Source organism: Watersipora subatra, chromosome 10 (assembly GCF_963576615.1).
Source record: "Watersipora subatra chromosome 10, tzWatSuba1.1, whole genome shotgun sequence".
NCBI classification, from domain to species: Eukaryota; Metazoa; Bryozoa; class Gymnolaemata; order Cheilostomatida; family Watersiporidae; genus Watersipora; species Watersipora subatra.
This window is the reverse complement of record NC_088717.1, coordinates 13,736,454-13,762,947: the sequence shown is the minus strand read 5'-3', so window position 1 is coordinate 13,762,947 and position 26,494 is coordinate 13,736,454. Positions and strand designations below refer to the sequence as shown.

Here is a 26,494-nt window from a genome sequence, read left to right as displayed (position 1 = left end):
CCAGACGGCATCTGGCGTGCCCTCCCTTCATTGCCAGTTCATCTGCAGCCATAGAGAACAAACTTGTTCTAGATAGGAATACTTTTATATGCAAAAACTTGAACTGTTTCAGCTAGGTACTGTGCTCAATTTTGAGTGAATATATTGATCCAATTAAAACATACCTGCATACAAACAACATTCAGGACTTTCATCACTGATTTTTTTTAAATAACCCAGACTTATATTCACTCATTTTCACATATCTACATGTAGTATATGTGGCCCTTTTCTACTGTGTTATTCTGTTCTCATTTGTTCTTGTTAAAGGCCTTTTATGGCTTTGGTGCTGATGTGGTAGTAATTAAGTTATGCGCAACAATTTCTTTTTATATCAAATAAAGTAAAATTATTAAACTTAACAATTTATCATGATAGATTCGTCTAATAACTGAAACAACCTACTTCCTATGATTGTTCCAGTGGTCCATCACCAGACATTTTGTCATTGCACATCGACTTTTCAAACAATGTATGCTGTATAACGTCAACAATGCCAATAGATATACATCATGCTAAAGGTTTTGTGTGCTGCCCTCTGATTTTCCAGAACTGGCTACATTGTGCTTGTGGAGGTAACGGGAAAGCTGCTAACAATGATGCACAACAATTGCCACATGCATTATTTATATTGGAGCAAGAAAATACATCATCATGCCAACAGTAAGAAAATATTTTTTGCCCAACAAATCAAGAAAACTTTTTGGTTACACAATGCTGTACATAAATAATAAATATATAAGCAAATTGACAAATCAATACCTACAAAGTGCGGTCATGTTCAAAATCTAAATAAAGTTAGTTGTTGGAGAAGTCGGTGTTTGCAGTAAAGATACGATAGACTAATGTCTTCTGTTGCCTTTTCACAATCTTTGTCTTATGATACGCTAACATAAATAGTTACACTAAAATGAAATAGAATCTTCTTTAGCTCTCAGAATGGTAGCAAAGTAGACAATTGTTTCAATGTGCATTTTATTTGGTTAGAACATAATCACAAATATTCAATAACTTATGTAATACCACGTTACATACATGTAAGTGCAATCATATTACAACGTATGTAAGATATTTTTCATACACACTGTATAAACAAATACAGAATAATTAAAGATGTATTTCTGAGAAGATTTTTTTCTGTTTCGTGAGCATGTTACTATTTCGTCTTAACACGACAAAACTACGGTAAACAACTGTGTGAATACGTTATGCTAGTTTGATGAAAGATCTCATATTTTTGATTAAAGATTTGTCTAAAACGATGTTTATGCTTTATTTTGTTACAAAAAATAAAAAGATTACAGACTCAGTTTCTAACCGACTAAACATTGGCACTTGCTTAAAACCTCGTCGCTTAGTGCCGACAAACATTTGCATTTCCGGATTAAGCTCCACCTCTACAAAACGACCCAGAAACTGACCAGGTTTTGAGCCACTGCAATTATACCTGACCACAGCAGTAAGCAAGCCAGCCAGCCGCTGTCGTGGCGCAGGGATACAATAAATATATTATTTGAAGTAAAATATTTAATTTTGCTGCACACATCAAAAATTTTAATTTGGTTTAAATTTTAGTAATTCTATTTACCAATACTTTGTTACCTTGTTATATGTTTTATTGCGCAATAGCTTGCCACACCCTTCATGGTGTGGCAAGGCAACAACTGAACTTCTAAAGATAATATCGTTATACAGGTTAAGCTGAGACCACTCCGAGGAAGTTTGTGCGCTAACTAGAATTTGACCGGGAATATCTCTTAAGCTGCCAGATAACCATTGAATTCATCAGTACATGTTTAGCGTAAAGTTAATCAGCAATTAAAACGAGCTACAGGACTTGACATCAGCGTACAGGATACCAGTTGGATAATCGGTTGGTGGTAAACTAAGGTTGATGGCAACGTTGAGCTGTAAATAAGATTTCGTGATCTATCATATCATGCAGGATATTCTGTAAGGACATTAAAGAAGTTTTGTGTTAATCGTCGACAACACATTCGCCCTTTTTGGCAGGTTAGTGCAATTGGTGTATGAAAGCTGGTTATCGAGTATTTCGTCAATGGTGTCATTACGTGTGAGCGCAGTCATATAGGAGCGGCACTACAAGTTATATCTATTGAATTTCTTTCTTGAAGTTTTGTTAGGCTACGGTTTCGGTGGCTTAACCTTGAATATACACCATAACATCGTTCGTAGCTGGCTCATCGACGGACACATCGCATACTGATATGTAAAAGCTTACATTTTGAAAGTTAGTATTTTGCTATCATATAGTTTTATTTGTAATAATATACAAATATGGAAATAAACAGCGCACATCCTAGACCTTTGTCATTTTTTCCATTTACATCATCGAGAAAGATCCAATAATAAATCACCTGATATACTCGTCAGGTTAGAATTCACTAAAACCAGTTAATGATGTTGGTTAAAATGCTGTTGTAAGGTTACTCGAATCAGCATAGTGTCAGTATAGGTTATTTGATCATCTCAATTATGTTTAGAGTAACACATAGTATTTGTTATGATATATGTGATTTGTTGTAGGTTTCTGTTGAAGTAGGAGTCTTTTAGTGCACAGGTGGTCTGTTTGTGCAACAAGTTAGAAGTATAACTTACTAGATGCCGCATGTCTTAACATTAATGCAAAATGTCTCATAGAAATGGCCGGGTTAGTATTTTACTTTCTGTCAAATAATCAAACTAGTTGTTACTAGAGATGTTGCTTTATCAGCTACCTCTTTAGGAAAACTCATTTGATAAGCACTGGTACAAGACTGAGTCAGTCCATCGCTACGTCATGATGCAGTCTTCTAGCAACCGCATGTAGTCCTTGATTTTTCCTGGAGTCTTATCACCAGTATACTTGATTAGAGAGTTCAGGATGTATTGCCTATTATAACTTGGTATCAATCCTCTCTGTGACGAAACAGTTAGTACAGTCAAACATCAGCATACAAGGATAATATATTCCAAACTTTGCTTCATATGTCAAAACTCTCATACGTTGGAACAAGTGTTTGATGTGTTCCGAAACTAGAAGAAGCCATGATAAATACTTCAAGGGTAGCTTCATATAGTATTTAAAGAAATACGTTACATAAAAGTTATATAGAAACTTATTTTACAAACTTAGATTTTATGTAAAAACTCTATCCTTCGTTTTTTTGGGATGTCATTTTATCTTTGTCGGCCATCTTTATAGACAATTTTACGGTTAAAAAAAAACAAAGCTTTTGCAATGATAATTTGAAAAAGATGTTTTTGTTTGCAATTTTTTTATTATAGTATCAGAACAACACCTAAAAGTACTAGTAAATAAAAGAAAAGCGATGGTTTTCTACAAATATGGCGGCTTTTTCGTGAGCGAGCGCATGTGCAAACGACTTGATGACGTCAAAAAAACTATGGATTGAAGTAGTAATCTGCCTATAGAGGTTTTTATTGCTGCTTACCTTGAGGAGACACGAGTGGGTGTGTAGGCTCAGCAATGTGTATGTCCAGCGGCAAAGTGAGTGATAGAAATCGTTACAAGTTACTCTAAATATAGTTCAACTTGATGTAATTTTTATCTTTTTTAAGCTTCACTTTTAGTTTCAACTAGTTCTTTACTTTATAAATTGCTGTTTCACAAGTTTCTTGACGTAACATGTCAGAAATTATTTCACGCTTCAAGGCAAATATCTACTCTGATTTTGTGTTTCGTGTCACCGACCTTTTTATAAAATGAATTGTAAATCAAGGTTTGAGTGTACTGAATACTTGTAACTATGTGACTCATCAGATGTCAGTGTTTTTAACAACCAATTGTAAAGTAGTGTTTTTCGCGGTTGTGCTTTTTCAGCTTCTCATAACTCACACAAGAACAAGGTTCAACGTCAATTGTTTACTGATTAACAGATCATAAGTTTGTAACAGAGTACACACTCAAGGCCATATAACTAGTTACGCATAATATATATATATATTATTCATTTATGAAAAATAACCATTTGCTGGTACAAAACCAAAATATTGTAATATGGTACTTACAAAGCATACAATAGCTAGATGAACAGCATTAGTATTGGGCACTGCAACATTTATACAGTTACACGTAATAGATTTTTTGAAATTCACCTTGTTAGTCCTAGATAGCTAGCCAAGGTGGGACATAAGCTTTCATTTTCTCATTCTTTCTCAATAATTGCAGACGGGCCAGGTGGATCCGGAAGAGAGGTTTACAAGACAGGAAAAAATTGGAAAAGGCTCCTTTGGTGAGGTATTTAAAGGAATAGACAAAAAGACTCAACAGACAGTAGCAATAAAAATCATAGGTATGTGTCTGAAGTATTGACAGATGTTTTTTTAGAGTTTGAAATGGCAACACGCCAGTTATTTGTTCAGACAAATGATAGCTTTGCTTGTTACGATCATGAGACAGAACTGTTGATGATACATGTTATTTGCATCAAAGACCGTTTGTATTGCTTTATTTAGGCTTTGAGTTTTAACCCATTCAGGACTAATTAGTTATTGGTTGACTGCTCCCCCAGCCCAATTAATTTTTCACTAGCCTTACAATTAAAATAGAGCTACACAAAATTGAGTATAACTAGAGTTCTTTTCAAAATAATCTTGATTTGTTTTTTGCAGCTTAACAAAGACATTCCAGGCTACAATGTGATATAAATTTTTGTGCACCTTTACAAATTCTACTGACCACAATTTCTAATAATTCTGTGAACTTTTATTTTATCAAAATTGTTTTTCATGTTTCGTAGCAGCTCACAAGCAGTTTTTTGATACTGACATTGTTGGACCTATGTTAGATTGATAGCAAACTTTATCAGCAGCAAATAAAAAAAAAGATTTCTCAATTCCGAGCAATAGAACAAGTGTTACTAGCTTCTAACCAACACTACGTCACTGACAGTTTTATCAATTATATAATCAAACAATTTGTTAATTTATATTGAAATGCATTGCAGAGGTTATTATGAATATATTATGCATAAAAAATACTCAAGTTACCAGCTAACAGACAATCAATTACCAGCAAAAAAAATAGGTGTAAAAATGCAGTAAAATATATTGTAAAAAATACAGTAAAAATGAAAATGCATGAAAACGAAACAATATATACATGTATAATAAGGGTGAGTTCATTAAAAAATTATGACACGGTGAGAGTTATTTGATGCCAACTACACATGCATATTTGCTGCCATTATAAGTTAGTTGATGCAGTATTCATCAGATGTTGGTGTTGAAGCCCTAGGCTCATCATCAACGGCATCATCACTCACAAGCCCTTGACTGTCTTCACCTTCATGTAGCAAATATGATACAGCCTAAAAAAATTGTGCTTTAGTAGCTTTTCAGGGTAAATACCTGATAACAAATTGAAAATAAGTAGTCTACTGCAGCTAACAATTGGTAATACAAATTGCAAATATTTTTTGATACTGTAAATATAAACACAAAAAGTCATGAAGATGATTACTGTGGTAAGTGTCCCCTATCGACCAATATTAGAGCCTAGTGGTTGGGGCTAGTTTATAGTAGATGTTGAGGTTGAGAACTATATGCTTGACTAATTGTGGGTTGAACAATTGGATATAAATGAAATAAGAAATTTTTATTATCTTGTAGTTCTACAAGGAAATCATAAAACTATTGTTTATTATGGGGTAATAGAGTGATGAGTTCATGCTGCAAAAAGATCTAAATTTTATTGGATTGAAAATGTTATAATCATGTGTATCATGAAAAAAAATCCATATCTTACACTGTTAGAATAAAGTTTGTTAGAAATTCACAAGAAAAATTTTGGCTTTTTATCGTTTTTTTTTTCGGTAAAATTCTATAAATAGCCACATAAAACTTACCTTCTTCCATCAGAAAATTCTCATTTTCTTCTTGAACATTACTTTTGTTGCTATTTTCTTTCCCTGAGCTGATTACCACATCTAATTCATCTAAAAATTTTGCCATCGTTCGGATAAACCTTTTCCAAAATGGCGATCATCAAATTTCCAAAACAGTTGATATCTATCACATAATTTGTTAGTTAAAACTTTCTTGTCCAATCACATATTTGGTATCAAAATGATGCCCAGACTCTTAAACTTCGTTTGGTGAATTAATAAAACCGATGTACCTAAACAGCTAAGCAATAGAGCAAATCAAAGTTTAACCCGAGTACTTCGGGAATGGGCCCTGGAGAGCACAACTCTTCCCGAGGTATTCGGGAACAGTCCTGAGTGGGTTAATGGTGTTACCATATATTGCTTACCATTATCAACCTTGTTCCATGGGTCGAGTCAGCTACAATTTGCGCACTCTCTTTGTTGGGCTTTCTTCTGAGTACTGTACATATATGAGGGAGTAATTAATTGAACCATTGTAAATAATCTCACTGATTGTCTTGCTATATAAATCTCAAAATGTTTTAAATTTAAACTTATTGAAAATAGATATATTTATATTAGATTGGAGTTGTCCTCTTAACATTGAGTCAATGGTCTAGTTTGTGTTATAAATAAAGATGTGCTTGGCGAGTATCAAGGAATTCAGAAAACTATTCATAATTCATAGATTGTCGCTATATATACTAATAAATCTCATACAGTGTATGTCATGCTACAGCCGGGAAAAGTCAACAGAAATATGCTTTACATCTTTTCGTGTAAAAATAGCAAGCAGTAAGCTACCTCCTTTTGCAAGCCTTTTACGCTAGTGCATCCATTTTGTCATTAACAACTTGTCAGTGGAACTGTGTAAGTTCTAACAGATTTACCAAAGTAATAATACCATGGAATTTGCTAGTCAAAAAATGGTCTACACGCTATTCCTTGAAGTGTTTGATGTTATATTTAAAGACTTAGAAGAGGCTGAGGATGAGATAGAAGATATACAACAGGAAATAATGGTGCTCTCACAATGTGACAGTCCATATGTCACTAAATACTATGGCTCTTATCTCAAGGTGGGTCAAGTAGTAGCCCTGAGGGATTGGCCTGTCAGTAATATGCTCCTCTAGTTTTTATTGTCCTTATCCATATGGGTTCCTCAAACTGAAGTATATTAGTCATAGAGTATGCAGTAGGTACTGAAGTATATTAATTCTAGAGTATAGCAGTAGGTGCTGAAGTATATTAGTCCTAGAGTATAGCTGTAGGTGCTGAAGTATATTAGTCCTAGGGTTTGAAAAGAGATTCTAATCTACGGCGGTTTTGTGATGGCGGTGATTTTGTGATGGCAGCGATTTTGTGATGGCGGCGATTTTGTGATGGCGGCGATTGACTGTTCATTTTTGAGCTTTTAAAAGCTTTTAATCACATTTCCATGTATTTTGCACCTACAACACAGCAGATTGAGACATGGTGAATCTTTTGATACCAAATAACTGTAATGTGAATTTTGTTGCAAGTCAACCTTTAAGAATGAGATATAATTCCTACAGGGTTGGTGTACAGCTTGTCCCTTAACCCAACCATTTAGTTTCAAAGGCTTTTTAAAGGATATGTTGTTCATAGGTTTTATTATTCTGTAAAAAGCATATCTTCTTCACTTTTGGCTCCACCATCACTCATTCCAGTCTGTCTTTGATCCATGATTTTAACACTTTATAAACTGGTATGGAGCGCTACTTACTAGTTTCCAAACGCAGTAGTACCAGCTATTGTGAAGGAAAACACCTTGGACTGCAATGTTTCTAGAAACTTCCAAGATAGTATGTTGAAAATTGCTTTGTATATCAAGCCAGATATCTGCTCAGAATTTAAGTTTCATGTCAAAAGATTTCTAGGTTCTGGTGATCATTAGTCGAGTTTATTTTCCCAACAACCCTTTGCTGTATTTTCACCCTTCAACTGTTTGCCAAGTTCTCTTCAGTGTTTGCTCATAAGCTATTTGTTAGCTTGAGTGCAAAGTCTCACCTGGTAATGCTTGCAATGATGGAAGGGGTGTTCACCTACATAAGTGTGTATAATAATTAGTGTAACAGGTGTAACACACTCGTAAAGGAACAGGAGTGCTAATCGTTTCCTTGACCTCCATCAACATACTAATCTTTAGCCTATAGTTTAGGGAGGCTTGTCGCGCCTTTTCTCATTTCACCTGCTGGGGAGCTAATTATAACGTTGCTTTTTCAAGGATGATTTAGGAGGGCTGACAACTATAATATAAGTAGATAAGTTATGCCACAATCTTTGGTTGAGTCTTTGTCTTTCAAACTCTGGAAATGCTTACTTTCTGTCATGCGGGACTACCGACATGTACAAAAAGCAGGTCTTACAATTGTTTAGAACTCAAATGCAGTGCATTCATAGTAGAGTTGCAGAATTAGCATGGTTCCTATTAGACTCCTACTAGAAATGGTACTGTAAATTGGCTGATTTTATTTTTTCTGAATAGGTATTAAAATAATTAATTCTTTCGACTGAAAAAAACAGGTATTGCATATTTCTCTCTCAACTGTCTGTAAAGGATGTGTGACGGTAAAAATAGTAACTGGTGCCGAAAATCGTATTTCAGTCATAAGTAATTTTGTTGTGAAAGAATACATAATCGTCTGTCAGCATTACCAGGTTCGCGGGTGAATAACAAACATGGACAATTGTCATAATAGATACCTAGTAGATTTGCTTAATGTTTTGAGTAACAAATTATTGCTCTCAATTTTTCTCCTGGAAAACTTGGTTTAGGATAGTCTAATAGTTACCATGACAGCAAATCGTTAATAGTAAATAACTATTGATGTATTGTTATCATTTTGAATTTTCTAAATATGTTTTGCAAGTAATGTATGCATTTTGTTCTCCGCTGTCCATAAACAATAGCAATATTATGCACTATTGCAATCGTGCGAAAGTCTGCACAAAGTTTGGTGTTACAGTGGAGCCTCGGTTCTCGAACACAATCCATTCCAGAAGGTTGGTCGAAAACCGAGTTGTTTGAGATCCGAAACAGGTTTTCCCATTAGAATTAATATATATAAGTTTTAATCCGTTCCAACACCCTGAATGTTTACCTTTTCAGTATTTTATACATTATTTTATGCATGAAATTGCACATTAAAATGCTGACCAACACATAAAAAGCAATGTATATCTCAGAAAATGTTAAGCAAAATGGCAAAAACACAAATAACATAAACATAAATGTAACCCAGGCTAATCGCACGTTCGCGTTGTCGTAATCTTCCATACGAAAAATTACGCTAACATGAACGTGTAAAAATAAGAAAAAAGGATAAAGAAAAGAATTATGAATAGGACTTTTTACTCGGCTACAGGATGTTCTTTTCTCTTAAAATATCTATCCAATCACACTTGCTTCTGCCTTCTTTTTAGCACTTTTCGGAAGTGGTTCATGATAGTGTCGTTAAAGTCATTGATGACTCTGGCGGCTGCAGCTTTATCGGGGTGGTGGAGTTCGACGAAATTCTGTAACTCGGCCCATTTGCTACACATTTGTTTAATCTCGGACAATGCGACAACAGTTGGTCACGGAGAGAGCGATCTACACCCGTATGCCGCTCAGCATCCCACCCTCACGTACGCACTCAAGCGTCGTACCGGCGTTCGAACTCCGATTTTTGTTCGAACTACGAAGCAAGAATTTCTCGAATTTTTTGTTCGGACTCCGATTCGTTCGAACTGCGAGGCATTCATAAACCGAGGTTCCACTGTAGTTGAATAGTTGTCTGTTAATATACTTTCATCAAGCTAGTTTAAATATTACCAAAGCGGCGCAAGCTAAACACCTTCATTTTCGCTCTACTAAAATAGTGGAACAGCAAATTGTTTCTAATTTTTCATTATCAATGCAAATAAAGTGTTAGCTAGACAGCGTTAAAATTCACTAACAGCAGCATTTGAGCAGCAGCATAAAGGACAAACGGAGGAAAGCATATCTGAAATTGATTTAAGATAAATGACAACGAGGAAGAGTTTGTGGTTGTTTTGACAAGTTAGTAGACGTCTCGTGTCTCAGCTTCTGTAAGACGAAGCATACTCGAATACCGTAGAAGTAGATTTAGCATTCTCTTCTCTAGCTGCATTAATGATGAAGTGTACTTGAGGGGTACAGCTGACACTAGTGACATATGGAGTTCTTGATGCATATTCAGATGGTATAATTTATTACGTTAGCTCACAATGTTGTCTATGAGAATGTTTTAAAATAAAATTCAGAACGCAGTTTAAGAAGTTTTGTAATTTATATTCCCTCTGTTGTAATATTAATAACATGTAGAATGTATGAATATATATTGGCCAATTTTATTATTCGGGGTTTTTCATCTCCAGCCTGCTTTGCATAGCAATTGTTGCAAGCTAGTACATATACTAGTGTTTCGCAACTCCACTTTTTACACCTGCAGTGCATTTTCACCTTGCAATAAAAGCATGTATCACATCGCCGATCTTTAGCTCTCCATCTTCAATCAATCTCTTGTCCCTCCATTAATCTTTTCAAACCTCTCCATACCGCTTCTTCTATTGTTTAGTTTTGCCTTATTGTAATCATTGCTGGTGTCGACCTAACCTCTCATGACTTTTTACCTAATTCTCCAATTCTTACCTTCACAGCCAGCTTTTAGTGCCTTTGATGTCTGTGATTTCAGTCATATTCTTTCAACTAAAGTCTTTTCCTTCATTTTATCTAACCACCCGTTAGCACTATTTTTCTACACATTCATTTATCAATCTCTTCTTGCACGCCCCATTCTTTACTGTCTGTCAACCAGATGCTGCTATTTGCAGGGCACAAAACTATGGATTATAATGGAGTACCTGGGTGGTGGCTCAGCACTTGAACTTATGAAGCCAGGACCTTTCTCAGAGACTTTCATAGCCATCATACTTCGGGAGATTTTAAAGGGCTTAGAGTATCTTCATGCCGAAAAGAAGCTGCACAGAGACATCAAAGGTGAGCGGAATGTGACGGCAAATTGCTATGCCTATATCCTCTGTATGGCAAATTTCATGTCAGGGCTAAAATGCATAGGCAATGATGCAGGGGTCAAAAAGTACAGCTGTGTAGCTGTAGTTCGTCATGTGTGTATCAGGATGTAGGGTTAGGGTCTGTATAATGTCATTTATTTGATTGCAATTGGGTGACAACTGAACTGGACCCCTCACAAGTATGCTGGTCCCAACCATTGTAGCAGCGTACAAGTTATAGCCATACAAGTCTAAAGCTTGGTTCCCATCTACGCCACAAGTACCGTTGGCTGGATTGTTGGGCTATCAGCGGTGAAATGGGAACAAGCGCTCTTCAACTTTTGCAAGGAGCCACTGGCAAAACCTTCCCGAAATACACTGTACCGGTGAAGGTCAGCACTTTCGAAACGGCATGGCAAGCGGCCATTTTATGCAATAATCAGCGATGCAGCTCTATGTGAATATAAACCATCTAGTACCGCAGGTGTTTTGATGCTCGAGATTATTACTGAGATCTCGCACCCGATATGGGAACCACGCTTAAACTGAATATAGGAATTGCATCATTCCACGTATTTCATGTCTGCTGCGGTGGCGTCTTCTTTTTGCATTGTGAATCATACAGTCAGTCGTTTGTAAAAAAAATAATAAGAATAATGGATTTGCTAATAATAAGTTAATCTGATGAAATGTCAGTATCGGTTAAGCCTATCCGAATCAGATTGAGCATGACCGTGACTGTTCTGTTGTAAACCTCTGAGCTCTAGTTGTTGTGGAGACTTTTCTCTACCGAAGCTTCTGACCTCAAAAAAATTAGATGCTGTGTTGGCACCCCTACAGAACATGTTGATATTGGAGACATGTATTGTTTTATTTATGATCAATCAGAACCAAGTAACCGCCATAAACGATCCTCTCTCTTAACCCTTTCGTGGGCAGTGCGACGTTTTTGTCGCTTTGCGATACGGCTGCTAATGGGCAGTGCGACGTTTTTGTCGTTTCGGTAACGTATTTTATTATTGCCGTTTCTGGTTAGCTAAATGCCGTTTTTTGTTTACTTTTTTCACCAATAGCAAGCTACGATATAGTAGTTTCAGTTAGCCTCAAAAATTGACTTCAAGGTTGAAAAAAAAAACGATCGTTTTTAGCAGTCATTAATAAATAAACTTTCGAAAAAAATTAGAAAATTGTTCTAAATAATTTTATCAACTTTTATTTTTCTTGCTTCGGTTTTAGCTTTTATTTACCGAATTTTTTGAGAGTTTGACTTTAGTTTACCGTCATGGCGACTTCTAAAAGAACCTGCCGAGATTATTTTCATAAAGCAAGTACTAGTACCGAAATTACTAAGAGATTCAGAGATGACAGTGACCTTTTAGATTTAGTAGCAAGAGATGACAGTGAATCAGGTTTGAATTGTGATTGTAATGACTTTACATCTAGAAGTGACAGTGATGAAAAGGCTGGTAGCAGTAATGATGAGGATGTGAGTAGGAGTGATGCCAGTGCCTGGAAGAATATAACCAACATAAACAGAGATAAATCTCCTGCAATTCAGCAGTTTATAGCAGTGACAGGCCCAGTATTTACTCTAGTAGATGCTCAACCAGTAGAGTATTTTGAAAAGTTTTTTGAGCCTGTCAATCCAGGAAGTACATTTTTGTGATAGCTCTTTGTTACACGAATAAGTACATGGTGCAAAGACTGTGATGTGGGCCTTTGTAAAAGAGAATGCTTTCGAAAATATCATTCGTAAATAGACAATTATTATGAAAAGCATATATTTTATGTTATACATTTTTATTTGTTTATAATATATATATATATATGCCTATGGACATATACATGTATACATATGCACCTTTAAACATAGAGATATGCACATAATAACACACAGAAAAGTGTATGAACCTTTTGGAAAAAATTGATTTTTTGGAAAATTAATTCGCCCATGGGAGTCTGATTTAGTTTTGAAAATTCGCCCACGAAAGGGTTAATACCTGAAGTGTTGGCAAAAGTGTTGTTCATGCCTTTGGAGGTATGAAGATTGTAGGGGGGAGTCTGGGCTAAGGGGAAGTAATCCACAACCTTGGCATCTCTTTTTAAGCACGTCATTTGCATGTCTCCGTTTGTAATGATGGTGATTTGTTTACCCAGTAGCAACGCTTTCTCAAACATATTCATTCGTTTTAAAATTGTCTGCTCTTTAGCGTAACACTACCATTGGAATGGATGTCATTTCTATGTCTTGTGAACGTTGTTGTGTTTTGATCCAACTTTTACGGCTCATAGCTGCTGCCTGCCTATATCCTGGAGCAGTCAGTAAAACCAACATTCGTTCATTTCTCAAAATCACTCACTGGCACAACACGCATTCTGTGGTCTATTGTTAATACGATCGCTTTGACTAGGTTTATCAAATAATCACAGTTTTTATGTTGCCGCTATTGTTGTCCATACAGTTGCGTACTAGATGGTGAATGGAAATAGCGGGTTCAAAGGCAGAGAGTCGTTTTTGTTAGCTTGACTTATTGCCCGTTCAAACATGCAAAAAGCATGCCAGTCTAAAATCTTACTAAAATTATTTCCTGAGCATTGAGCATGATGAGGAAATTATGTTGTTGTTTGTTACATTTGTGTAGGTAAATCTCACTCAGCTGTCGACATCGTTGCAGCTGGACATGTTTCTGTCGTGTCAAACATGTGTACAAACTGTGTACACTTTTTGCATATTGCTCACACTAGTTTTAGCCGATGTATGAGTTGAGCGTGGTCTAGGAGTCGTCCATGTAAAAGGGCGTGTAACAGAAATAGGCTGCATTCTTGCTTATCTCTTCCTTTAATCTTCAAGCCTTCTCTTACACTTATAGTTACAGAGGTTTATGCATTTACTTAGCACTCATGCGTTATCATGAGCACCCTGTGCGCCTTGTCCAAACAGATTGCATATCTTATCTGGCTTTAGTTGTATCCTTTTGCTCTCCAGTGACTTGCGGTAGAACATATGTCTAGTACTGTCAAGTCACTAACTGTAATCTCGGTTAGCGTCTATATTTATAATGACAAGTACGATTGGTCAGAGCGTCAGTGTAGGAAGCGGTAGACTCGTACAGTGACACCCTAGTTACTTTTGGAGTCGTCCTTCATGGCTGCTATGAAATATCTTTGTAGTTTTTTAAATAAAACCATTTATTCAGAGGAAACAATGTTGTCCTTCCAGTGAATCCTCAAAAGTATTTAAGAGTTACTTTTTTGTAAAATGATTGCTCTATGTTGCAGCTGCCAATGTGCTGCTCTCAGAGCAAGGAGATGTCAAACTTGCTGACTTTGGCGTCGCAGGACAGCTGACAGACACAATGTCCAAGAGACGAACATTTGTAGGGACTCCTTTTTGGATGGCTCCAGAAGTGATCAAACAGTCGGCATATGATTTCAAGGTACGTTGTTTTCTCATGCTGCTATGCTCACGTATGGATGCTGTCGGTTACTGGATGTTGTACCTGTCCACAAGCATATGTACAGTCACTTATATGATAGTCTTACATCTGCCCTGTTTATATTACTTGGTAGCCCTCTTTTTGACCATAAGCATTTGGGAGTCCGTTTACATTCTGTGTATACAACTTGGTTTTACATTTTCTTTGTAAAAGCAAATTTAATTTATGAATTCTTTTGTAATGGTGTCAGTTTTATTAAGTTTTGGATTTTAATAAGGTTGGAATTAAGAAAGAGAATGTTTTATACATCTAATTGAGTGAAACAGGGCTATTTATTGCACGCAAGTTGCTTGAAATTGTCACCGGGATTGTCTGTCTCTCAACACAGAGCTCGCACTTCTACATTAAGGCACATTTACATGGTTGTTTGCTGATGTTGAGCAATGGCCTAAAAAGGCAAGTAGGTAGTCCAGGCTGAATTTCATTCATAGTGGAATGCTTGGAAGGGAAAGTTGAAAGTATTTGTACAGTATTCACTGTCTCTGCGATGCCCTCAAATTAACACACTCTATGATTGAGTCTAGTTATCCAGTTCAGTCTCATCTCTAGTTGTCTGAAGATTGCTTATGTGGAATTGATTGCCTTTAGCAATTCGCCATCTGGCAATTTTTGATAATGCCATTGATTTTTATTGGTGTATTATTTACACCTGGATGGCTCATCAAACCTGTTTGAAACTTTTCCTTTTTCAACTTTTTCTCATCAAAAATAGTCGTAAATGACTCACCATGGCAGTCTGGTCTAGCTAGCATCATTGACACTCCGATAGCTTGTATGCTGCTCTCGATGCTTTGTGATTCTCCTTTCGGTTAAAAAATGGAGCATGAGCTGTTCTCATCACTCGTAGATATGGTGGAGTCATCTTCCCTCACTGAATATTATGTGTTTTATATATACATGTATGTATAATATATATATTATGCATATATAATATATATAATATACACATATATATTATATGTAGTTTTGTCTGTCTGTAGGTAAAATTTCCGTTTTATTTATTATTATTGAAGAGTTATTTCATGTTAAATATTTATTTATCTCTTAAAGCATACAAATTCTAGTATACAAACTCCCAAACGTCATCTTTGGCTCATTCCTTGTAACAAATAACTATTTAGCGGCTTCATATAAAACAATAGATCTTCATTACTTGCTAATATGCTACTATTTCTGCAAATAATAGCATACGCATTGGACAAGTACTTATGGTATAAACTTTCTATAAGAACTACAACTTGTGATATACAGACATATATAATCATGGCAGTATTATCACACTAATCATGCTCATGGTGACACGAGCACATGGAAATACACCTCATTTCTAGTCAGTCGCATTCAAATTAGGTGTATGGACGGCTAATAACTCAACACCTACTCATTGATATGTCAAGAGCGTGTGTCTAGTGTGAAGAGTGCCTCCACCAGGCTGACCTAGCTGGTGGCAACAAATGCATGTAGCTTGAAAGAGGTTTCCAGTTAAACAATTAAAGAAAGTGGCAAAGTGGAGTAGCTAGCACAACTAATCGTGCAATTCAAGTGTACTTATAAGATTTGGGATGCATCTGCTCTGATCACAGAGAAAAACAATGGCGTCAGAAGAGTTGCTGATCATGCAAGTTTCATGACATTGAATAAACTTTCATTACCTGCCAACCCAGAATGTTACAATTTCGCACCCATACAACATTGTTGATGTTGTGTAAAAGCTTTACTCCAAGTTTCTTCTGAATGGCTTGTGCGTTTTTCTCTTCCAGGCGGACATTTGGTCATTAGGAATCACAGCTATCGAGTTGGCCAAGGGGGAGCCACCTTACTCAGAGCTGCATCCAATGAGGGTACTCTTTTTAATTCCCAAGAATGACCCACCTAAGCTCAGTGGTACCTATAGCAAGCACTTCAAGGAGTTTGTAGAGCTCTGTCTCAACAAAGACGCTAAGGATGTGAGTGATATTTATCTGCATGTCTGTCAGCTACATTGATGTGTATGTATTGATAACGAATATGTATTGGTAAGGAATACATACACATTGATGTGTATGTATTCCTTTTGTATGCGTCATACGCTCTGTGAATGCTGCCAGACAATGTCACTCTGAGTACTCTGCAGGCTAGTAACAGGTCAGAACATACCCTTTACTAGCGAGTCGTTAGTCTTCATTCATCTCTGCCCTCTCTATCTGAAAGCATTGACTGCATGTCTTGACCTGGATAAAGGGTTACGATTAGGGCTGCTTTTAGATTCGCTAAACGTAGATGGTATGCGTGGAAGGCACCCATATGGGTTCGTGTTTAGTGTTCAGATAGCAATCGCGTACCACACACAATTGTAGAAGAGTTACAATAGTTTTTTCTGAATTCGGGTGCACAAGGCTATGCAATCACTGAATCGGAGGGTTTTCATTGGCTGTAGGTAATCGCCTGTCACGATATTCGGTAAAAAACTGATTTTATTTATGAGTACAGGAGATGCTCTTATAACTTAAATTCATAAATACATAAAATTCAGTTTTTGCTCCAAATTATGTAAAATTTCCATACAACGTGCAACATTGGTATAAATTCTCAAATTCGATTGGAATAATAAAAATCTCAGTTTTGAAAAGATTACTTTCTCCCTCGCCGCAATCGGGTGGAAAAATGACGTAAACGATTATTATCCCTAATATATATATATATATATATCAGTTCCCTGGCAGTTTTGTTCGCCGCTGGAGATCGTCATGTGTCTCAGTAAAGCGCAGAGAACAAGTAGATTCTTGCATGCTGTGCCAACTTCACACAACACGTTTGTGACACTCCAGACTACCACCTGTGCGTACACTATCCGATTGGCCTCAAACCTGGATCCACGATGCTAGTGGTCCATGGTGGCTGCAGATGTCTACAAATATGTAATATGTGGTTGTGTGTGAGCTAAGTGAAAGTATGCTTGGTCATCATCGGTTTGTACTAGCGTCAGCGGTACTGCCATGAATACAGCACCGAGCTTAGAATCACTCGATTGCTCAAAAAATTACTACTACATGAAAATTATCTTTAAAATCAATTTAGGTATGTATTATGGATGTAGTTATTAGTCTCTGGTCGGAGTCCAAATAGTCCTACTTGAAGAGACACTTGCAGTTAGCTCCTCATCAATTGGAGTCATTGCAAGCACATGTTTCTGGGGGCAGGTTCCACACATCAGAGGCTCACTACAATGTACTTGTTTATGGTTATCATAGAAATGTTGCTTTCTCATTTTGGCTATGCTAGAACCGGATTGTTTATTTTGCTTTCATTTAAAAGCAGGATTGTTTCCTACACAAATTTATTTTATGAAAATAAAATAAATTTGCGTTAATTAGTTTCTTACAGAAATAAATTGATGAATTAAGTAGTTGAAATTTTATGGAATGAAGAGGTCTGAAATATTGTCTTTGCAAAAGCAGACAGCATGTTTTTATTGAGAGGATTTCAAACATAACAAATAACGATTGGTTACTTTTAAAATGGAAAAAATGTTTGCTTGACACAATGAGAAAACAACTCCAGTCCAATAAATGAAACCACGCTTAGAGAGGTCTCTTAAGGCATATTGCTCCAATGAATTTGGAGTTATTTAGGCGTTGACCTTATAAAGTTAGACTATATTAGAGTATTTAACTTTTATTAGAATTTAGAAGTTATTATTCTAACTTATATTAGAATATAAAGACCTTAAAGTTCTGCTCAAATGAGCTTCTTCTTCGATCTCGGGAGGCCTTGGACACTTTGTGTAACGATGATACTATACAGGTTGATACGAGAGGGGGCTGAGGGTACTGGCTGTCTGAGGGCTTGTTCACATTATACTGTAGTATGTTGGTGTTGTCGTCCCATCAATTACTCATCAACTATGTGCGCCGTGAACCGATAGCATCGTCGAGGCAACACGGATATGTTGGGAAAGTTTGCAGCTGTCAAACTTGCTTGATAGTTCACCAAACATCCATGACAGCCTGTGCAATGTGCACCACTTCGGTGATGGTGATTACCCTTCGCGGATTGCTTGTTATATATTTTCTTTCATAATAGTTGCTGCAGGGCTAGTATTTCATCATTTCCGCAAGCGCTTTGTATAATGAAAACGCGGCCTATTCCACTGATGTAAGTGCGGGTTGGTTTGTGATAGTGTGAACATTGTTACTGCAGACGATCACCGGTGTGAGATTAACGCCACCATACAACGATACAGTGTGAACCATTCTTGAGCCTTGGTTATTCGATAAACTTTCCTGCCATGCTCATTTTACAGGTAATAAATAAACAGCTAAGAATCAGCACCATCTCACCTAGAGAGGTCAACATGCACAGACAACTGTGAGAAAATAAGCCTGAACTGCAATTAGTGGACAAGGTTTCCAGTTTTATTTCTCCTTTGCTAATGATTTTGATGTTGATATTATCATTTGCTGTTGCAGCGACCTAATGCCAAAGATCTCCTCAAGAGTCGCTTTATTAGGCGGGCTGGTAAGACTTCCTTTCTCACTGAAATGATAGATCGGTTTCGGATCTACAAGGCGCAGGACAGGAATGACAGCGGGTCTGACAGCGATGACGAACCAGCTGACATGTAAGTTACTGTCCGCTGCTCTTGCTCCACATAGACACCTTTCAACTCATCGGATGACTTGGATTTGCTTGTTTATAATGCTGACCAATTGGTAGCATCACCTATTTCTGCTTCTGAAATGAGGTCTTGACCAGCACTATTGACTATTATACCTTATGACAATAACTCCTTTCTCGCCAATTTGGGTATCAACTGTCTTCACATTTTCATTGTATTATAGCTTGAAAAGCACTTGCTGGTGTGAGAGATAAGCCCAGTTTTTATTATGCTGAACGCATTGCTTTTCATCAAAGTAGAGCATTACTCATTTCTGACACTTATTGTAAATTGGAGCTTTGATATCCATATTGAATGGTTGCAGAGAAGATGACCCCAATCTCAAAATAGAACCATGGGTCTTCACTGTAAAGGTGAAAGATACTCACCCAGACAAGAGAATTCCCTCTATATACAATGACTCTAATAATCAGGTGTGTGCTTTATACATTTCTTTGATTCATCTAGGACAGTGATTGTACCTTGATATTATCCTTACGCGCCGGTGGATCTTTATCTGAATATAAGGTCTGATGTTTATGTTGGTGTACTGTTAGAGATGAGGTAACTCTCCCATCAAAACTGAGTTGATGAGTCTAAAGCAGGTATACGAGGTCGTGAAAGTTCATTATTCTTTGTGTCAAGTGACTTACATAAATATGTCATTTCAAAGGTGCTTCATTGCAGAATGTGTTACATGTCTAATATAATATCTTGTTGATATATTGCTGCCTGAACCATGAAGCCGTGTGGCAGCAACCAAACAAATCAGCTTTCATAAAAGGGAAAGGATTACTTAAAATTACTAAATAAAAAAATATGATTACATGAAATTATTAAATCAAAAAATTTAACTTTATAATTTTTTGAAAAAGATTTAACTTATCAAGCAATGATTCAAATGCCGAAACTCCAACAGTACTTCTTGCCTTGATAACAACTGTAAACTGTACTGAAAACATTCAAGAAATAAAACCAATATTGCTCAAGCAACCGCCTCGCTTCAGTGTACATGTATAACCAGAACAAGCAACCGCCTCGCTTCAGTCTACATGTATAATCAGAACAAGCAACCGCCTCGCTTCAGTCTACATGTATAACCAGAACAAGCAACCGCCTCGCTTCAGTCTACATGTATAACCAGAACAAGCAACCGCCTCGCTTCAGTCTACATGTATAACCAGAACACTAATTTTTTATGCAGATTAATAACCATGCTGAGTCTAAAAGCTACTAACTGGTGTATGAATACGGTTCCTTGATCTCTACTAAGTGGGCGCTGATTTCCTAAATTTCTATCAAAGAAACCTCAAAAGAGGACAACTTCGAATTAGACTATTTTTTGTAATCTCATCTTTCCCTCTATAATTTAAGGATACTTGAGACTGGAAAATATCGCAACTGTTTTTCTAGACAAGATGACGGACAGAAATGGGTTGTAAGATTAGTTTCATTCACCAACCATGCGACGATAGCTAGATGCTCATTTTACAAAGGAAATAAACTATGATAATTGTTATTATAACTGCTAGAAACCGCTTCATCATGGATTCATTGAATTACTTTTACTGCCATATCAAGTTTATAGGTATTTTAAAACAGCAGGTGGTGTGTTGCTATCTGGAAGCATTTCGTGCTGGTTTTCACAATTTTGCAAAAGCACAACTTTAGCTCTAAATCAGCAAATGCCTATTAGAGATTTTGCGATTCAACTCGTTTCGCTAGCAAATATTCATGAAACACTTAAGATTTATAATCTCATTTTCACTTTCCCAAACTCACGAATTTTTCAGGCTTTTTGGCTTCACGCAGTTGAAAAGCATTTCATTTGTTTGTTTTTTTGGCAGTTGCAGAGAGAGTCGTCTCCTCCTTCTCAGCCTTCACCTCCTTCCTCTCCTGAGCAAGAGCCGTCTCCACCTGCATCTCCTTCTCCACCACCCTCTCCTTCAGCGCCAAATGTAAGTAAGCTATGGTCTCAATTTCCACCTCTTTTTGTACCTTTCCCTCTTTTAGCGGCACTTAATAAGTAAACTATGCGCAGTACTGAGGTGACACATGTCATACTTTGTTTTCGTAATATTTGATGGCAAACTTAGCTTCTTCAGGTTTTATGCCTTAAAGTCATCCAGCATCACAAGTAACTATGTAGTCTATAGATTTGAGACCTTTGGTGAACAGCTAGATTATGACAGATGTGTCAACCGTTGCAGGTGTCACATTATCACTTCTCCTGTGCATGGTTATGATGTCACTCTGTATCACCTAAGCAAACTTGTTCTACTTCTGTCATTATGTGTGAGCTCCTTTACACACACAGTATTCTCGATGATGGGCTCTTTTGCCTGGCAATCAAATTTGAGTTTACATGTTTTAAGCCTTTCAAATATATTAACTGATTATCACAAAGTAAGGCTTTTGTACGGGTAGTTCACACGCGGGTTGATCTTAACCAGATTGTTTGAATCGCCACTCATTCATGAACAATAGAAATACAATGAAAGGTGTCGATAACGCTTGAAATAGAGGTTTACACTTGTTTACGATTGTTATCTGGTGCTGAACAATGGAGTAAGTATACAATAACCTGAAGGAGATACGACAAATGCTTATGCTCTGTAAACGGTCTTCTATAACTTCATGCCTCCACGTGTAGAAAGCCACTCACTCTGTTGGTCCCTGTTACTCAGCCATCTATCATAGCTTATTATATGTAGACTAATGCTCACACTCTTTTTACATCATACAGTCAGCGCCAAGATACTCTCCATGTCTCACGCACACCATAATACCTCTAATACGAGAGTTCAAGGTTGCGCAGGAAGCTCATGGCAGACCGTCCGACGGTTTAGACAACCTCCAGAGGGCATTCGAGATCGTTGACCAGACAGACCCAGGGCTGAGTGAGAATCTAGTAGCCGAGATCATCAGCAGGCTTGGTGGTAGCTTTTTAAATGCAAACGAACTAGCAGAAGCTTCGGCAAGGGTGACTGGGTGAGTCGTTGATGAGCTCAGTATAGCATTACATAGTGACATTTTATTGAAAGGTTTGCGGTGATAATATTGAGTGGATATATTTATTGATTGACTGTTTCATAACTCGGCATGTAACAAACTTCTGATTTCCATAGCGTTAGTCTCTTGTTATTTTTAGACTGTATGCGGTACGCATATTGTGATTGGTCTTGCTATCATCTTCATTATTGAATCTAGAGCTCTAACAACGGCGGTCATCATACAGCGTGATAGATATTGGAGGGGCTGATAATTACGCAGTTATCATTAAAAATCTAACAGAATAAATGTCCAATTAGAGTGAATGAAAGACTACACATATAACATAGTCTTTTGATAACTTCGTAAAAAAAGACTTCTACCAGTCATAATCCTAGAAGGTGTGAAGTATTTGAGAACAAAAGGCGAGAAATAGGATCTGTCAGTTGTGAACATACTGTAGAGATCTGTCAGTTGTGAACATACTGTAGAGATCTGTCGGTTGTGAACATACTGTAGAGATCTGTCAGTTGGGAACATACTGTAGAGATCTGTCAGTCGGGAACATACTGTAGAGATCTGTCAGTTGTGAACATACTGTAGAGATCTGTCAGTTGTGAACATTCTGTAGATCTGTCAGTTGTGAACATACTGTAGAGATCTGTCAGTTGTGAACATACTGTAGAGATCTGTCAGTTGTGAACATACTGTAGAGATCTGTCAGTTGTGAACATACTGTAGAGATCTGTCATTTGTGAACATACTGTAGAGATCTGTAAGTTGTGAACATTCTGTAGAGATCTGTCAGTTGTGAACATACTGTAGAGATCTGTCAGTTGTGAACATACTGTAGAGATCTGTCAGTTGTGAACATACTGTAGAGATCTGTCATTTGTGAACATATTGTAGAGATCTGTCAGTTGTGAACATACTGCAGAGATCTGTCAGTTGTGAACATACTGTAGAGATCTGTCAGTTGTGACCATACTGTAGAGATCTGTCAGTTGTGACCATACTGTAGAGATCTGTCAGTTGTGAACATACTGTAGAGATCTGTCATTTGTGAACATACTGTAGAGATCTGTCATTTGTGAACATACTGTAGAGATCTGTCATTTGTGAACATACTGTAGACATCTATAATTAAAGGGGCACGATTTCGATTTGACCGAAGCATTTGCATGTCAGTCATGAGTGGCTTTGAAGTGGTTAATTACTTCGTTATCTCATATCAGCAGATCTAGTACTTAATAATAGTTCTATTTATCACAATATTGGCTGAAATAACTTCTGTCTGACGGTATACTACCAGGTTTTTTGAACACTAATCCTTGTATGTAGGATGGTAAAGAATGAATATTTGTATTGTGCATCAAGTGTCTGCAATCCCAAAACAGAAGCAGTCTGGAAATTTCTTTATTGGTGGGCCTAACAAAATATGGTTACTTTGCTGCTGTAATATTTTTTTATTTTTGTTTCATGAAATATTTGGGGGCACACCAGCTCTGTGTATGTCTAGTGGGAAGAAACTTTTTCAGATGGTCTTGGTGCGTGGCACAATCAACAAACTGGGGGCGGTACTCATTGTCTGAGAATAAATGGTGATGCATCCCGTTGCTCTTAGGCTATAAAGCAATTTCATCCAAGTCTGTCTAAGTTTACAAGTCATTTTTCATTTGTAATCACCAAGGAGAGACTGGATTTCAAACTGCCAATATATATATCAAGTGAGGATGCTAGTCTAAAGCGATATAATGTAGGACACAGCATGTCAACTTACAATGTCCTACATCAGTAGTTAGAGTCACCTTTTGCTATTTATGTGGCCTGTCCAAAATTTAGGTAGCCAGAGATTGTAATACAATAACATTAACGTTCCGGGTAACAAAATTAGTTAAGGCTGGTAGCTAGCGACGTATTGCGACAACTTTATACTGGATTTTCTGTGATTAAAAAAGATAACTCAAATTTGTGGAATATAGTTGTCAGTTGGTTCTCACTTCAGTTCACCTTCACAGTTGACTCTCTTTGCAGTTATTCTTCTTGATGATTGTCATTCTTGTTGTCTCTCACCCTTTTCCTCGCTCTCTCTCTCTCCTTTCCTCTCTCTCCCTCTCTCTGTCCCTCTTTCACGCTTTTTGGCTAGTGCAATCACAAACTATGCCTCTACAATCTACATTGCAATTTAGTTCATTCTGCACCCGCTTCGTATCTCAAAACCATTGCGCTTCTCACCCACTATTTCCACAAGAGTACTTTGTTTGATTTGTTCTACAGCTTGGAAACCTATCATAGCTTCCTAATAGATACTGTAGATAATTACGCATAGCAACAGAACAAAGAAAATAGCTAAGTACATTAATATAGCAGTAGGTAATTCATACGAATAGAACTTTTTACTTTTGTTGTGTCTTACAGACAGGAAATGTAGGCTTAATAACGTGTATGTTCACAGGTAGAGTGCAACTTACTCTAACTTAGTCTAGGTCAGTGCTTCTCAACTAATGGGGTTCACGCCTTCCCCCTCCACTCAGGGACCTCGGGGCTACATCAAGGCGGTGTTTTTCAATTTTTTTCTTGCTTAGGTTTTTACTGAACTAGATATATATGCACTCGCAAGTTACATTGGCATCTACATTGATGTCTACTACATCTGACGCTCTCACTATCAGTATAGTGTGAAGTCTTAAATATTTTTTGTTACAGTTAATAAAGTTGTTCCTTGTTGTAAGTTGGTCTGCATTTTTTTTCTTTAGTGTTAATAAGGTATACAACGCTATGCAGCGCTGTACTTATAACAATTATATAAATAAATTATTCTGTTTTTAGACAAGAGAATATAATTGAGAAGTATTGGACTAGGCGAAGATCAAACTAACTTAGTTTGTTTTTGCATTTTTCATCTTTACACAATTTTTTTTTGCTTTTTGCATTTAATTGCTTCAATTTCAGTTATGAAAATGTGATACCTCGAAAAGCTTGAAACATCGGTCTATGCATTGGGAATTATTTTTGGTGTATAACTAAATAGTTACTCCATTTTGCATCATATGGAGCATTGATATGTCAAGATAATATTAGGTAGACAATCGTAACTATCTGATTACGTATAAACAATATTCAATTAAATTAGAGCTAATGTCTGGTGAACTGTTAACAAGTAAATCGCCTAGACAAAGCGAAACCATGTTGTGATCACTAGAGGATGAGGTTCTCTCGATAGCCAAGTGTTGATTGTTGTAGCTCAGACCGTAGGGTCACCATTTTCAAAAGTCGAATGAGTGAGTATGGTTGCATTATTCATGCATCTTATTAGAATTTTCGCTTCTGTTGCTTTGTTACCTTGGCTTAATTCCCACATGAAGTTCTTAGACTTGATCAAATAATAAATAGCCTCAGCTATTGTTTCTTTACCTGCTATATTTAGAGTCGTGTTCTCTTTGAAGACTGGTTTAGAAAAAGATGGTGTACCCTGTTAATAGCTCAGATAGATTTGTAACTTAGAACTTGTTTATAGATTTCATTAATGGTGTTCAAAATAATGTAACCTGTAATGGTAGAGGTAACAGCTCTTTTTCATTTCTGTTGATAGAGGAAACAACTCCTTACATATAGAATATTTTTCAGAGATGACAGATGAGGGAAGGTGCTGACAAAGCTTTTGCTCAACCCCCAGCTAAGTGTAACTCTCATCTCATCAAGCTGAACTATTGCCAAGACATGAATTAGCAAATTGTTTCAACACATTCCAAAACAGTCTCTAGTGCTGCCTTCATGTCAGCGTGCATACTCGGTGAACAGCGCTGCTAGTGGTATATTTTACCATATAGTGTATATGGCTATGTAGTGTACACCTCGTAGGTGTTCCTTCAGTACTTATTCATCGTTAGCCTAAAACATAGACAAGGAGAGAAACAATGAAATAGCAGTCTAATATATTTATATTTTGTTTGCATTTATTACCTGCAAGCACTTCCATTATGCCAATCTAGTAAGTAAACCCTCTAGTAATGCGATATTCTCTGTATTTTGTTAGGGAGGTTGCACATTGCTAGCCAATGTAGCCTTTGCCATTATTGCTGTTAGTTTGCTTATATTATTTCTAACGGACTGATTTTAATTGACACAGTCTTAAATTATATGCAATCAAACCATCTCTGGGATACGTTCATCTGTCACCTGGTTTCTTGTCTTATCTCCTATTTAAATAGATGGATGGCTTATTGTACCCACGAGCCAAGTTGATTCAAATGATGCTGAGAGAGACTCATAAAAATCTGGTCACTGCGCTGACAGTAACATATTCATACAGCTGCTAGGATAATAATGCCATGTGTTGATTAAATTTTTCATGTGTGCGTATGTGTACACACTAGTGCTGGGCACGGGTAATAAAACCC

The 26,494-nt window shown here is 36.8% G+C and overlaps 1 protein-coding gene across 2 annotated transcripts; it reads left to right on the top strand.

Annotated features, from left to right (window-relative positions):
• Positions 1–1,692: 1,692 nt before the first annotated feature.
• On the top strand, positions 1,693–26,322 carry LOC137406582 (serine/threonine-protein kinase 24-like). Of its 2 annotated transcripts, none has more exons than XM_068093180.1 (12): positions 1,693–2,052; positions 2,587–2,710; positions 4,232–4,355; positions 6,903–7,009; positions 10,791–10,956; positions 14,250–14,407; positions 16,228–16,413; positions 18,916–19,067; positions 19,429–19,537; positions 20,957–21,061; positions 21,850–22,094; positions 25,722–26,322. In XM_068093180.1, the coding sequence occupies exons 2-12, from the start codon at positions 2,690–2,692 to the stop codon at positions 25,732–25,734; spliced, it is 1,386 nt and encodes a 461-aa protein (XP_067949281.1). In that variant the 5' UTR covers positions 1,693–2,052; positions 2,587–2,689; the 3' UTR covers positions 25,735–26,322. The 2 variants fall into 2 exon arrangements, with proteins under 2 accessions (XP_067949281.1, XP_067949280.1); XM_068093179.1 differs by having other exon boundaries at positions 20,951–21,061.
• Positions 26,323–26,494: the final 172 nt, after the last annotated feature.